The sequence below is a fragment of the Ruditapes philippinarum genome, unplaced genomic scaffold (genome assembly GCF_026571515.1).
Source record: "Ruditapes philippinarum isolate M1 unplaced genomic scaffold, ASM2657151v2 ctg4745_1_1_1_1, whole genome shotgun sequence".
Taxonomy (NCBI): Eukaryota; Metazoa; Mollusca; class Bivalvia; order Venerida; family Veneridae; genus Ruditapes; species Ruditapes philippinarum.
In genome coordinates this window covers 26,414-43,982 of record NW_026865269.1, presented here as the reverse complement: position 1 = coordinate 43,982, position 17,569 = coordinate 26,414, and the positions used below count along the sequence as shown (strand labels likewise).

The 17,569-nt window shown below is 31.3% G+C and overlaps 1 protein-coding gene across 1 annotated transcript in view; it reads right to left on the bottom strand.

Annotated features, from left to right (window-relative positions):
- Positions 1 to 17,309, bottom strand: part of LOC132728441 (atrial natriuretic peptide receptor 1-like) — a 48,957-nt gene extending 31,648 nt beyond the window's left edge. Inside the window, exon 1 of the mRNA XM_060714083.1 lies at positions 16,853 to 17,309. Coding sequence (XP_060570066.1) covers positions 16,853 to 17,309 — 457 coding nt within the window. The remainder of the gene's footprint in view (positions 1 to 16,852) is intronic.
- Positions 17,310 to 17,569: the final 260 nt, after the last annotated feature.

Here is a 17,569-nt window from a genome sequence, read left to right as displayed (position 1 = left end):
TCAAAAATCAGTTATGTTCATTTTTTTATGACAGCCACATTTTATCCTTGTATATCGTGGCTACTTCCTTAAAAAATACACTTGAAAAAAAGATAGACGCCTCGACTGGGATTTGAACCCCAGACCTCTCACACCCTACACAAGCGCGTTATATCTGCACCACGGGGAAGTTATACGAAGAAAGCCTGAATAAAATATAATATTTCTAAATTTAGAATTTCCATTCTTTATTAATTTCGAGGTATTTTGTTCACGATAAACCTGTTGTTTAACACTGATGTAAATAATTTTGCGAAAATCTTCTCGCCAAAATAGTCCGATATATTCCACTACTTGACAGTCATTTATTTGTTTAATATGCTCTGAAGTATTCGGTTATCGACATAACATTTTCATTGATTAAAATAATATTCATCCCCGTAATTTGTGATAGTGCATTTATTGACAATTCTATAAGCCAATGCTACTTTTAAACTTTAAATGCGTTGTAATTTGTTTGATACTTGTAACAAAATAAAACTTTTTTTTTCTCTTACATTGCTATTTTTAATCTGTTTTGAGAACTACTTGTTTGTAAGTTTGCCGTGAAGCGCTGTGCCAGAGATTGAATGTCAGCATTATATTTCCTGATCTGCGATAAAAAAAAATACAAAAATCAAGTCTTTTACTAATATTTAAAAATCTATACGTTACGTAATAAGCCACATCGTTTCCTAAATACAACTTTTGTCTATCGTTATTTACTTATCATCAGCAAACAAAAGCAAAAATAATATATTGACCAGATGTCTTCTACGAACAGGGAAATGATATAGGCGAAAACATCTCCCCTTGCTTTAATCCCATAGCGATTTTTTTTTAATTAATCAAAATAGGTATTACAAAATCTAACACAAGACTTAACTCTTTCATAATACGTGTAACAATACAAAGCATTTTATACCCCCAGTCTCCGATTAAATAACATGACCTATGACTTTCAAAATCAAACAATCGTTCTGAATAAGATCAAAGATCAAATAAATCTACATTTCATATATCATAAGCTGTTGAGTATTCACACCATAAATATATTGCGTACAAATGCATTATATTTGCATTAAACATTTACAACTTGTCATTCCTTTGGTTACAAATGTAGATCAAAAACATATGTAATACAGTTGCGACAAAAGTGTTGGGCAATAATACTAATTCATGATGTACATATGGCATTTGAAACAGACAAAGTCACGCTAGGCACGACAATTCTTCATACGACATTGTTAAACAAAAACGTTTCAAATCTTAAATCATTTTCTAAGATTTGGACAAATTTAGTTTACATTAAATCATATCGTGTTTCTCATTCACAATTAACGTTTTAAATATAAAACCATGACATTATTCTTATGCATTTATAGATATAAATAGTGCTATTCTTCTGACTTAAAATTGTACTTGACATTCTTCAAACGTTTTTTATTATTATTAAACATATAGACGTAATAACTATAAAAATACATCAACATTACTTGTAACAGTTCCGTGTACTTACATGAAAGCTTTTCAACATCGTATGATAATTTTGTCAACGATTTAAACATGTCAACATCTTTCTTCCGTGGAGAAAGATCGCCAAGCCCTGTAACCATTGGCAGCTTCAGGTATTGAGCTAGTCTAGCTGCAGCCAGCAAACTCTGTGAACACGCCGGTCCTATAAGTCCCCTGATATTCTCCAAATAGTACAATTCTGACAAGATACCAACAGGTGGTTCATAAGGACAAAGCCCAGAGAAGTTTCTCTTTATAGGCTCCATCGTGACACCTAATTTTTCTCTGGCTGTATCTATACCCAGATCAATAGCCGGACCAAGTCTCCGCAGATCGAAAGGCTCATACGCATATTCCATTAATATAATCCCGATCTTAATGTTTAATGGCGTAACAGGTGCGCTGACTAACAAAATAGCATACAATTGCCGTATAATGTGCATATTTATGTGTTGAAGAACTCCACTTGTATTAACTGAAGCTATCCTTGTGGAAATATGATATTATTCTATTAAAATTCCTTGATGGAAACTTGTTTGTCTTATATTAATGTCGCTGATTAAAAGCTTTGATCAAACTGTTTAAGAAAACATCAGAGAGAAATATGTGTATAAGGATTCTAAACAGCAGAGATATTTCCAATCTTAGAAATCTTAAGCTTATTATAGCATAAGAATATTTAATGTTTATGGAAAGACATTTACCAAATATAGAGAGTAAAATTATATAACCAATCAGTGCCTTTTGAAACCAAATTTGGCGTTGTGAAGATACCTTTTACTAATTGGTAACAACAAAAACCTTAAAGGACAATATCAGTCAATATCGTTTTTAATTTTAATGTAATGGAGGAAATGGTTGCTTTACTTTTAATTTTTAGTGGAAAAAAATGTTTCTGTATGCCTAGTTGCATACCTGTACCATGATGTTTTATAATGGCGGAATTTCTCGAATATCAATGCTTTGGTTTTTATAGAGCTAATCTTCTTTCTCAGTGTGTTAAAATGTCCATGTAAATCATTTTCGCATCCTCAAAAGTGATGCGAAGATTACAAAAAATAGTTTGTCATACTCTACAGTAAAGCTGACATTTTGATATAATCAAAATTTGTAATTTAATCATTGGACAAGAGTAAATACACCAAAACTAGCTCTTAATCGAACACCCTGAATGTTTTACTAATTTACCAATACCTGTAGCATTGAGGATTGGATAAAGCAGAAGTCGGTGCTAGGGTGTGTGCAAGATTATAATTAATTATCTATCATGAACTCATTAAATCAAACTATGTTTGTGATTTTTGACATTGCTCTCCAGTGATCTTCATTATTGCTCTCTTTTGTTGTTCTATTGTTGCAATAACATTTTTACATTTTAAGTTCATTCCAAACGCAATAAAAGTGCATAATAATAATAATAATAATAATGATAATAATAATAACATATAGTTTACTTCTGACTTGGGCTCAACATCCGTCATCAAAACATACATATACATGAATATTCATTATAATGCATACATCTTGAAATCGTCTAATTCAATCAGTTATATTTCCATATAAATAAATGCATATAGTTAATAGCATCAATTGAGAATGTCAGACAAAAGATTACTGCGTTACTATCATATACTAATATACTACATGGCCTCGTCTTTCAAACGGTTTAACTCATAATATTGCATTTTTTCTTTCAACCATTTTCTATTTGCATTTAATTACAAACGAATTTGTTACGGTGTAGTACTCTGAGATATACATACATGTATTTCGAAAATCGCTATAAAATGGACATATTGATATAAAGTGAAATTCTTCCTCTTTATCCCCCGACATACATATTGCGTATTTTCTTTACAGCTTCAAATACCCCTATGTCTTCCATATTGTGCGAAGTTCATCTTATTTTTGCAAGTTTGCAATTCTAATTCATTAAGATAAATAGCCCTTTAGTATTTAATTTTAATATTTAAGTATAATTGTAAGAAAGGGTATAACGCCATGTCTGCTCGCCACTGGCATGACTGCGTAACATATAAATCCCTGAGACGTGATTTGAATGCTGGTATAAAACTTTTGGTATTAACCAGTTCTGGAAATAAACAAACTTCCGCAAATCCAGCGTTTTGTAACATGTCTCGAACTTATGGTGACCAGTTGACAACATTTGTATTGTTTAATAAATCATTTCATCTTCCGCTTAAGAAATTACTACAACTTGGAAGTGTGATCGATCATCAAACTTAACAGTTGGGTATAATTACGAGGGCTGATAATTCTCTGTTTGATCGGAGACTTTTAACAGTTGCCATGCGGTATAGAAATGGCTTTCGCTGGTGCTAGTGCCCGTCCACACTGCTAGAATGGCAACCTACTTAACAGGACACTAAAATAAAGAACTGATCAGCGCATTCCCCTCTACCTGAATCATCTAGAACATGCGGGCGGATTTTTGGAGCAAGATAATCGGCTGTTCACTTTGTTGGAATTTACCCTTAATGTAATAATTCTGGGATGAAATGGAGTATTTGGGCTGGGGATTTACTATAAAGCATCTGTAAACTGGCGTTCAATACAATTTCAGATTATATACAAGTATAAATAGAATTATTTCTGTAAACGTGCATATAGTAAAATAAAATTAATATATACATATCTAAATAGCGTAAGAATGTGTTTTCTTATACATTCTTGACATTTCATTCTTATTTAAAATGCGGTGAATAGAGCAGCATGCCTCCATATTTATGCTTTTTTATGAATATTTTGATAAATGTATTCAAAAGTAAAATATTGTTAAGTGAGCATAGAAGGTAATTTACAATTTGCAAAAGGCACTTACAACCAAAGTAAATTATCAAAAAGAGATCAAAGCATGCAAAAATAGTCCTTACTGCGTTATAGTAACGCATAAGAAATACTAGAAAATCAGTTATCACATATCTGAAATAAGAACTGTCAACGGTAAAAAAAAATTGCCGACGCTATGTTTGTATAAACGCAAATAACGGGTACTGAACGTTTTACTTTGTTACAATTATATATGGCATTAAACATTAATACATCTTATTCACACTGCGCAGAAATATGTTATTAATGTAAGTTTTTTTTTACCATTGTATGTACATGTATATTCAAATATTGTGATATAATCTATGGAGTTTACGATAATTATCATATGATTATCTTCTCTATCAACGATTCTTGATAATAAACCATTTTATTATATACTTTTAAATGAAATATTGAGAAATATTGATGAAATAAAATGCGTATTTTCATATTCCGTATTTTCACTGTAAAAATTTATTTTTCACTGCAGTGAAACATATTTTCCGTATTTTGACTGGTGACCTGCCGGACTACTTTCTTTTAAATTCTACCGCCACTCATGAAATATTTATTTTCATACCACTCGATGAAAATAAATCATGTATTTATAGAAAAAACTTGAATATCCTCTATTTCTTTTGGATATTAATTTTATAGTGAAAAAATTGTGATATTTATCGTATTTTTTCCAAAAAAAAATATCGTTAAATGTTTGCAATTACATTGTAATGGTTATGACAATATACTTTTGTAAAAGTATAATTAAAAGTCCTTTGTTCTTTCAAGGTTTAAAGCGATGCGAATTATCGCATTTGTGACTTTTTAAACGTATCCACCGTAAAGAAGGGAAAATAAGCATTTTTAAAACGTTTAAAACATATAAAACAATTTTACTTTATTGTGCATTCGATAGTTTTAATCTTAGTAACGTGCCAGTGCAATGTCTATTTAAAAAAAAGAAGATTTATTACTATTCAATGTTACAAAACGGGATGCAATATAAAACTTTTACACGCTTTATTAATATCTTTTTTTCCAGCAATATAATGTTGATAACTAACTAATAAAGAACAATAACGCAAGACCAAGACAATACGTTCCGCTACAGAGTTACTTACCATGCTGTTATAGTTTTATTTTACGAATTATATTCCTATAAAAATATAAATCGGTGTATAAATGTTCATATAACACTTTACCGAAATTACATTTTATTTACGAAGCCTTCATTTTTTCCCGCTTTGTAAGAATTTATTCAGTTAGGAGTTTGTTTATCGCACAGAAACATGTAAATCATGTATTTCAAAATTAACCCAGCAAAATAAAAATCAGTATTATAATCATTTAAAAGTCCAGTATACTTACATGATAGCTTCTGAAGATCATATGATAAAATCGTCAACGATTTGAACATGTCAACATTTTCTCTCCGGACGATAAGGTCACCTAGCCCTGTAACCATTGGCAACTTGATGTACTGGGCTAGCCTAGCAGATGCCAGTAGCCCCTGTGAGCACGCCGGTCCCAGGATCCCCTTAATGTTCTCCGAATAGTATAAATCTGACAATATACCCACTGGCGGTTCATACGGACAGACCCCAGAATAATTTCTCTTTATCGGTTCCAGCGTGATACCTAAATTTACTCTGGCTGATTCTAAAGCCAAATCAATGGCCGGACCAACCCTCCGCATGTCAAAAGGCTCAGGTGCAGATTCCATTAAGACGACCCCAATCTTAATGCTTGACGGTGTAACAGCCGCGTTAAGCAACATAATAAGAAACAATTCTTCAAACATGTGCATATTTGTGACTGTAAGCACTCCACTTGTTTTAACAAAAAAAAATCCTTATGTTTACAAAATAAACCTGAATCAAATAATCCTTATGGATTTCACGAGATCATTAACTTTCTAATTTAATATTTCCGATTAATAAAATTATAAGCTTAGAATAACATTGAAGCGGCTATTCTAAAACTTCAGAAAACACTGTTGACATATGCATTGATATATATTTATATATATATATAAGACAAATTTATAGTATCTGTCAGTAAATTTGTGCTCCTGAAGATCTATTTATCTTCACGCGCTTAATGATGGAAAAAGCAACATTACCCTTCATATATAGCTAACCATGTATCAATAATAATTAGCGTATCTTAAAGAATATCTCAAGCTGGTAATGTAGTGGTATTGCTTTCTATTGTTAATAAAATTGCTACATAATCATGAACAATAAATAGTGGTGATCGGATAAAATTGTGATTCGTAAGCTAAACAATATTGCATATATTGTCGATTTGTGATAACTATAATGTACACATATTCTAGTAAAACAGATTGTATGATCAAAACATTTCAATATGTTTGATGTAACAATGTCACGGTTAGAGGACAGAAATCACTTTTAAATACGAACATATAAGAGCCATATACGTATGAGCCGTGTCACGAAAAAACCAGCATAGTGGGTTTGCGACCAGCATGGATCCAGACCAGCCTGCGCATCCGCGCAGTCTGATCAGGATCCATGCTGTTCGCTATCAGTTTCTCTACTTGTAAAAGGGTTAGTAAGCGAACAGCATGGATCCTGACAGCGTATTTTGCGACAATGTTGTCCCCTTTTTTAGATCTATAACCAGTCTTTGTGACTTAAAAAAGTGCATTGTACCAATGAAATAGGGGAAATATACTTATGTTTCCTATAGAAATGGATAAACATTGATTCTCCACTAAACATTCAAATTAGGCTGTAAGTAATAGTGAATAATTGACATTTGCGAATAGTTACCAAGACACCTGTTTTAGTTGGTACAATTCATGTATAACATTGAACACATACTGGTTCTTTTAACATTTCACCAAAAAACTTGTAATATTTCCTGAAATTAAGTTACCAAGAATTCGAGATTTGTACAAAAACAGATACGTTACCATTTTTCCAATTGCTTTCAGAGACTAGATAGAAATAATTAGCATAAATATACACCATTTAGAAATTTATTATCATTCTTTCAGCATTATAGCACCAGTATATATTACAAAATATTATGCATTAATATGCATTTTAAAAAAGATCTACGTCTAAGAATAGCTTGCGAACTTAAGCTGATGAAAATGTTACTTATTAATCAGACTTGTTTATTCCAAATACATGAGTTACTTATAAAAGCATTTTAGGTCAATAAAAATACTGATGTTCCATACTTATCTATTGACACAATGTAGTCCGGATTTACTTAACAGTATAAATTTACTCCGCTAAGTGGAAACAAATATTAAATCATAGTAACGTATCTGTTTCACGGTTCTTCTATGAACAAAATAATGAAAAACCCTGAACACATAGATAGATATCCATAAGTTTTTTAAACAACTGACCAATAAATAATTTGTCTGAACCAGTACTTTTAATATTAAACAGAACACACAATATCATTTAAAGGTTTTTTTTTAGGTTTTATTGTTTTATGTGTAGCTTCAAATAGTCAAATAACATTGTGACTTTAAGTAACAGATTGAACTTAACAAGAACATTTGAATAAAGACACTCATCAATTAGAATATTTATTAGCTAGATTTATGTGAGTGTTTCTGACATAGACTAGTGTGAATTGACATTCTGTTGTCTTTTTGGTTCATCTGCTGTTCAATTGTCTTTATTTTTTCTATATACTTTTTCTTTATATACTGGTACAATCTTGATCCTTGATTTTGTCATACTTCGTGATATGAGTAAGCCTACATGTATATCTTATATATCTACATTTAACAAAATTATATCAGAAACAATGGTACCGCTTAAAGAAAACCAACGTCGTAATAATCAATCCATATATATATTCAACTACAAGATTTTGAGCTATATCCAATTAGTCCATCCCTACCATAGACAGAACATCTTGATACGACCCTGACTAAATTTTAGAAACTATTACTAACGGGCATTCATTTAAAAATACTTTAATATGTCATTTTCATAAAGTTACAGGGCTGTTATATATTGCCTAACCATATATTACTTATTTAAACCAAAGTTTTGTTGAAGATTTAGTTATATATATTAAACAGTACTCAAATCTCATTCTAAACAGATACGTTACTATGATAAACAGATACGTTACCAGAAGTTATACAGTCCTCTACATTTTATTTTTAATACAAATTTTGCAAACCAAAAAGATATCAACATATATTTATTCCAGGAAATAAAACAGTAAATCTTTATATGTTTCTTTCCTGCTTTTCAACATTTTATCTTCTAGAAAACTCAACTAATCCTTTAATTTCAAATTGCTGATTCACATTTTTAGTTTTCCAATAAAATCGAGATCAAAGCATCATTTATTGGCTACACGTACGTTATGCTGTGATTTTTTACATGAAACCATTTCAAAATTGAGCAAAATCGTCAATTAAGATTCAAACAATAAATATTGGTAACGTATCTGTTGGTAACGTATCTGTTGGTAACGTATCTGTTGGTCAAAAAACTAAAATATATCAGATATACACACATGTTTGCCAAATATATTGAAATATTAAGTTTTGTAAAGCATATATGTGAATAATGCATAAATGCGATCCTACTTTTAAGTACTGGTAGTAGTAAATGTTTCTCAGTGGGATATCATGGTAACGTATCTGTTTCACTTTAAAGTATAATCCAAATTGCCTCATCATTGCAAAGGCATTGTAGTTCTAGCATGTATATTGTCGTCAAAATTATTTTTGAATAATGAAATATGATAAAACTTGAGTTCAATAGCAAACTATTAATATGTTACAAGTTCATATTACTCTTACTCAGGTTTACCTGAAGTGTGGTAACGTATCTGTTCAATATATGAGGGACATGCATTTCAGCTGGTAACTTTTTTCAAATTCACTGTAGAAAACAAAAAAAAATCGCTCACTTAGACATTTAAACTAAAACTTAATACTAAAGCAGTTTTTCATCAACACATGTTTCAGGTGAAATTGTGTAAAACCAACAGTAATATGGGACCCAAGCCTGGGGACATTACATAAACGGTTATACAGTACCTTTGCATGATACTATTTTCGTATAAATCCAACAGACTAAGTCATTAATTTGAATGCTTTACATACATGACTATGTAATGAAGCAATGGAATGCCCAAAAAGTATTTTTCAACTGCAGTGCAACAAAATATACTCGAGGGACAGAATATTTTCTAATTTGCACGTTTAGTGGAGAATCAATGAATAAGCTGGTGTATAAACCCCTTCTTCATTAAAGATATACTTCGCTCATATTTGAATAAAACAGTTTTATCACATAAATGTATTGAAATCTATGAAATTCTTACTGAATATTATATAATGCCCAATCCAAGAGGGTATGAAATGATTAAGCGAGTGGAAGTCAAAATTAATTTACATTTTGCTATTATTTTTCTACAACTTTACTTAACTCAAACCAAATAATTATATTGCATTAAACATACAATATGATGTGATATTCGCCGGCAGAAAGTCATAATTATTGACCTCGGCTATCGTCTCGGTCATCTGCGTGTGAATATCACATCATATCCAATGGCACACTAGTCAATAATTGTATAAAAGCACATAGTACAACATATATATAGGCAGAAGACATGGATTTTTCAAGGAGCAGAAAATTTACGATGTAAAACATATAAATTTATAATAAAACTTGTTTGAAATTCTGTATATATAGTTTATTGTCTCATTTTTACGAGACTATTTCCTAATTAAATTTGCATAATATCAATATTTAGAAAGATCTCTTATCATTTGGATTCAGACAGCAATAAATTAGTAAATTTCTACAATGTAGGCCATGTATAATAGTAACGTCTTAGATATTTTTTTGCGAAGGTCAGCATATTGTGAAAATGTAAACAAAAAGTGAAACTCGTTTTCAATTTGTCCTGAAGAACAATTATGACATATTCTTTCATGTCTAGGTATGTTTGTATATTATCTCTAATTACCAGTTTTTTGTTTTTAATAACACTGTTCGTAAGCACTTTAAAATCCATCATATGTTAATGTCACCATTGTAGTCATAGATTTAAGAAACCGAGGTTGTTTATAAAATTCAAAACTTCAAAATGGCAATATTCGTTTTTTTATCTATTATTTCTTATTATATGTTTGTATCACATATTGTCAAAGATATGTTAATATACATGTGAATTGATTTCACCGAATTTTAACAAAATATGAGCCGCGCCATGACAAAACCAACATAGTGGGTTTGCGACCAGCATGGATCCAGACCAGCCTGTGCATCCGCGCAGTCTGATCAGGATCCATGCTGTTCGCTATCAGTTTCTCTACTTGTTATAGAGTATGTAAGCGAACAGCATGGATCCTGATCAGACTGCGCGGATGCGCAGGCTGGTCTGGATCCATGCTGGTCGCAAACCCATTATGTTGGTTTTGTCGTGACGCGGCTCATATCTTTTCTGTTCTGTAGGCGTGTCAGATCATAAGGTCGTGTGGTTAACGCCCGTACTATTTGTTCCAACAAACATATAAAATAATGGCAATTATAGTATCACAAATGTACAAATTATCTTCATTACTTACAATATTCGCCCTTTTCAAAAACACGATAATGTAAAGTTAGTTAATTATGATAAGTTTCATGAACTCATAATTAGATAACCTACGTAAATATAGCTACTGTATAGAATAACTGGAATCTTGGGTGATAATTGTGATGTTTTTTTATAAATAAACTGAAATGGTGTCCTTTTAAACACTCCAAGAAATAAATGTGAGCAAGCAACAGAAAACCAGGTTTTCTACCTAGAAAACACAAGGTAAGTCGATTCAGAAAATTATAGGGCACTGTTAAAAATTCCTCTTTTACTGTTATATTGAAATATGTGGAATTGTGGTTGGGGCATAATTTTCCAATAACCCATTAAGAGCCACTGTCAACATGAGCTACGCCCGACGTTTTCCATTTTTCCAAAGACCAACAACTAGGAGGAAGCACATTGTTGAGACGGGTTTTTTTGAAGTTATTTATTTCCAATGTCATACTTGAATTATTCAAAATGTTGATGTTACCATTTAATGTTGTTTTGTCTAAGTATGAACCAAATTCGTTAACTGAATTTTGGCCAATGACATAAAATATTTACTTTGACGGTCAAGCTTATTAAGATCAAAGTCATACTTTTTAAAATTTTATTATTACCTTGTTTGGCATTAAAAGCAAAACATTGAATGTAGTCCATGTCACACTTGACCGATCAGCATGTTGCTTTTGTTATAAGTGTTCTTTTGTCCAATAATGAAACAAAAGTATGACTTATTTATACGGGGAAGTCAAAGGCCGGGTCCGCGAAGCTTAATAATAATCCTCGAGGTGTTCCGAGTGAAAACGGAAGTGGTGCATGAAATACCGAATGCCACCTTTCAAACGAAAAGGGTAAAATAAAAAAATATTGACGATCATTTTAACCCCGACTTCCCCGTTCATAGGCTTTACCTAATTTCATATTAAGTTTACTTTGTTAATAATTCTACTGTATCTAAGAGACAAAAATACATTCAGAAGAAAGTGCCACTTAAAAGCGCTACATACGGTGCAATCTTCTTTCACTTACTTGACAACTTTCCAATATCAAATGACAGCTTTGTGAGAGTATCAAACATACTTCCGTTATTTCTATCACGAACAAGAATGTATCCTTGTCCTGTAACGAATGGCAGTTTTAAATAGTGTGCCAAGCGTCCAGCTGACATGATCGACCCTGAGCAAGCAGGCCCTATAAACGCTTTCACTTCGTCTAAATAGAACAACTCTGTCATGTGACCAACTACCTGAGAATTTGAACACAATTCCGTATAGTTGTGATATGTAATGTCAAAGTTAATTCCATATTGCGATTTAGCATCTTGAAATCCCATATCCAATGCTGGTCTCGTTCGTTGAAGATCGTTAGACTGGTTTAAATCGGACATGAGCAAAACCCCAATTTTTAGTGTCGTTTGATTCAAGCAAGTTACCAGATGGCTTGTCATTGATAAATAAATTGATATCACCAATATGTTATTGCTCATGGTTGCACACTAAATAGTAACAGCATAGCATTAACGTTTAAAATTAATATTGTTCATGGTCCACACTAAAATGTAACATCACAACATAATTTATACGAGTAAAATATGGTATTATTTGTTTTATGAAATAAAATTGATATCATGATATTCATCCGCAACAACTGATATCAACAACATGTTATTGCTCATGGTTGCACACTAAAATATAACAGCATAGCATAAACGTATAAAATAAAATTTTATAACATGATATTCATTCCCAGCAGACAATTTATTACAAATAATAAAAACTAGCAGTCTTATGATTTTATTTTTCTTTACTTTTTTTTAGAATTTAAAGTTAACATGCATATGTCAACCTATTCGTTGCTTAAGCCAGTGTTGTACCTTAAATTTTAAAACTAAAAGTATACATCTTTTTTATGATAGAGACAATATCATTAAAGTAGAATATAAAATCTTATCCATATAAGTTCTAAAATACATGTATTGTTCAAAACATCTAGTGGAAATCTTCTTTTATAATAATATTGTTGTTTTTATTTTCATGACAGTGTTAAGAACTTTAACGAAGCAGTTATAAGGTCTATAACAGAATTTATTACCATCATTAAACATGTGTATAAATGAGATAAAATAAAATTTACATTCCTTTTTTCCCCTTAATACTGAACGTTTTGTTCTGCCTCAGAGCTATGAAAAATATTGTTATAGTTTATATTTCCGCAGCAAATAAACCGTTCCTTTTGATGTTCACACAACAATTCAGCTCATTTTCACATTATTTACAAAGCAATTCATTATTCTTTAACGCAAAAGATCAAAAAACTTAAACGTAAAAGTCAATCCATTAATAAATTCGATACGATATATGTTTTATTTGTATCAACCAGAAATTCAAATGAAACTTTTAGACTTTTTAGAATAAAGGTACATAAGAATAATAAATGTGCTATTGGCATATACTATATATGTTGACAATTGGTTCTTGTGTGTTTGTTTGGTTGGTTTTACGGCGCACCAACAAAGTTTAGGTCATAGTTCGCCGAAATGGAAGATGATGATGGCGAACCTCGAGTGTTAAAAACTTCAAAACAACACCATGAGTCAAAAGCCTTCTCACCTGCTGGAGGTAGAAGATGCATAGACGCCAGTTATTCGAACCCATTTCGTCCCTCTTATAACCACGCAGGGATAAACGATGGCTGCAATTCTTATGCCTTAACCACCCAATGCAATCCCTCAGCCAGAAGGGGTACTCTAATTGAGATAATTGCTTGATTTGTTTACTCCAAAATTGTAAAATAGTGGTCGGTAGCCCAGTTGTGCCGTCTTATATATACATATACGATATATATTTGCCTTGCAAACATTTAACCTCTCAGCCATTATATATAATTAACAGAAACTGTCTATAGTACTCTAGTTTAGTGCGTCATTAGAATTTCACTTATTTTAAATAAAATTTTATCTTTTATTTTTACCTGATGTTTTAAAAGTTGCAACAGCCTGGACAATATCAATTCAATTTCACCAGTCGACTTAGAGTATATTCAAACCACGCTAAATTTTAGCACTTTAAAGAACCAAGGGCTAACATAAAGCATACAAATAATTGTCTGCAATTAAATTCGTTTCATTCTTGTAGGGTATATTTAATGAATAATGTTTTATAGAATTTATTAATTTGTAAAATTATGTTGTTTCCATATCCTTATGGTAAATTCTAGAAAAGTTTTAACATAGAATGTCTCTACTATTTAAAACACACGAAAAATGTATGTTAATAGAATAAAATGTTCATAAACAAAATATTATGCTGTAACTTTATAAAGGTTTTAAACTGTTTAGCTATATACGATATTGTGCTTGTACCATTCACATAAAAAAGGGAAAAATGCCAACATATTTCTTTCATACAAGTATTTCAAACAAAAATTCCATAAATTACATGTAGCAAAGATATAGTTTTGTGGACTTTAAGACAATCATTTTATGTGTCCTACAAAGATGATTTTTACCGAAGAAAGCTGCATGCTATGATATTTGCTAATGTAGACAGAAAAAGGACAGATTTTATTATACAGTATGACTTGAACAAAACAGTTCCTCGTAATTACACATATATACAGCGAGCGTACGAATTAACATTAATGAGCCGTGTCACGACAAAACCAACATAGTGGGTTTGCGACCAGCATAGATCCAGACCAGCCTGAGCATCCGCGCAATCTGATCAGGATCCATGCTGTTCGCTTACAGACCCTATAACAAGTAAAGAAACTGATAGCGAACAGCATGGATCCTGATCAGACTGCGCGGATGTCAATCATATACAGTATTCATATTTTTCTTTCTGATACTATATGGTTTAGTACAAAACATTGCTAACTTATTCAAAGTATTTGTATTACATTTACTTAATAGATCAATAAATTTAAACATTCTAGGATGCATACAGTAATATATAACGTTGTAAATACAAACTTCTTTAGTCAGAGTAAACAGAACAAATAAACTCAAATGGTATTCATCTTCTATATCGTTCAGGTTACAAAAGGTACATTTCCTTCACGATCTGACAATATGTCTATGTCTGCCAGTGTTTATATTTAATTAAATGGTGCGAAGACAATCCTAGTTTAGCTATTGTATTTCTCAGTATCGAGTAATGTATTTTATTTAAGTAATTTGATATTATGTTCTTTTAACAAAGTGAGTGAGCTTTTACTTGTAACATCTTAACTTCGGTTTCTGAAATATATATTTAAGTCATGTTCTATATATTGGAACGAAAATATTGACATTTACAGATTATGGAATTAACCAAACATTAAATTCTGTTGTTATTATTACTATTATTATTATTATTATTATTATTATTATTATTATTATTATTATTATTTTGTTGTTGTTTTTTAAGCAATTGCAAAATTAAAGGAGCCCAGATTTATCAGATTTAATCTCTATCGGCATAATATCTAGGTGATGAAATTATATTTCTCGGCAAACAACTATTACTCTTGTGTAATTTTTAAAAAAATACAATTCTTATGTTACCTTATATTGAAAAGCGAAAAATAAACGAGCGGTATCAACATATATTATTATGTAGTATCTAGTTCGCGGCGGCTTTTACATTTAATGGTTTGGAATCATTGTTTTAACAACGTTACAAGTAAACCACGTGACAACTCTAACAGGTTTTGTAGTAGACAACCTTCAGACTTTTATGATGTCGAAATATAACCCAGATTTTTCTATTTGCATTAAAGGCAGACACGGAAATATAACAAAGCACCTGCAATTTAACCGGATAACTCTTTCACAAATCCCCAAACTTGTTACGTAAGAATATACGTATATCATATATAAGTGTATGTTATTTTTTAAGATTACATCAGCCTTTTATTAAATTTAAACGATTTAATTCTTTAAAGGCTTCTTTTAAATTTTCATGAATTATTAAGTGCAAAATTTTTACTTAACTTCTTATATAAAGATAAAAACAATAATTTTGGTGATAAACGGAAACTATTGAATTTTGCGTCCATTTCTTAAAGAAGCTAAAATATTCTTACTTATTCAGATGTATTCTTGAACGTTTCCTGATCTTTCTCTTTTCTGTGGAAATGTGTCTTTTTGGCGTAACATACGCGTTTTTGAACAAAAAGCATGAGCAAAGATAATGTTACTTACATTGTAATTGTTTAAATCACATTTTTAAAGGCTCTTTATGCCTCAGAAACAATTTCTTTTCCTGTTTTAGAAAAGGCAAAAGTTTGAATGATAGTTTCAGACCATGTTAATTACTTACCACCTAGAGAAAGTAGCTTTGAATATAAAATTATTTATAAATTGAAGCAAAGTGTAAACAAAGTAGTATTTTGTCTTCCATACAAAATACTACTACTGCGTTAATTGCCAATAGACAACAGAAGCAAAAGATGGTCCAGGTAATTATCCGATGAGTAACAGGGCACCAAAACTAATAAGCTTTTCAGATATAAAAAAAACATTTTTGAGGTAAAATGGGCCTTTAAACATCAATAGGGTTGATATAAATTAACGCGTAAAGAGAGAAAACGACACTTCCATGTCTAAATAACGTTTTTAAGACACTAAGATCTGAAACTGTCTGATAAAATATCATATACCTTTGTACCTCTAACTGGTTTTTCATTTTCACTTTTTAGATAAAAATATCACTATCTCAAATTACTTAAAACGTAGCACAATAAATTGTAGAATTGTCAACACTGAGGTTTTAACTATAACAAGAATAGCCCGCCAATGCAAAAGTTTAAGTTCTGAAGAAAGAATGATTAGCTTCGTAATCATGAAACAATATCCAACAAAAAAAAAAGAAAACGATGAAATTATAAAAGGTCAGTAAAATAAGGTACTCACTTGAAAGTTTCCGTAAATTGTACGACAGTATAGTAAGACTTTCGTACATATCATTGTCCATCGGGTCTCTTACAACAAGATCTCCTAATCCAGTAACCATTGGCAACTTAAGATATTGTGCCAAGCGTCCGGCAGCAATGATCGTACCGGAACAAGCCGGTCCTATGACCGCTTTCACGTTGTCTTCGTAATAAAGTTCCGAAAGATGTCCGATTACTGTCTCTTTCGGGCAAAATCCTGTATAATTATGATACAACACTTCAAACGTAATACCATAGTTAGATTTGGCATCTTCGAAACCAATTTCCAACGCAGGTCCTGTTCGTCTTAAATCGAAAGGTTCAGTGGCTTCTGTCATTAATAATACGCCAATTTTAATCGTCGTCTGCTGTGAATGTGCCACAAGCAATTCAAGTAGGAAAAAGAATTTGATGATTTCTTTTGTTACCATTGTCATTACTTATCTGCCTTTTTCAAATCAAAGACAATAAAGACGCGTTTCCTGGTTGTCTAGTGTAATGTCAGCAATCTGCAAGGGAGGCTGTAATTTCAGAAAAGTATTTGTTTTAGCAAATGTAGTGAAAGCAACATGTAAATTGATATAAAATCGATGACGTCTTTTTAGATCATGACATAAGCTTCAAATCGGTTTCAAATTTCAGAATTTTAACGACCGACTCGATATAACTTAACGACCATAAAGGCAGAAGAAAAATA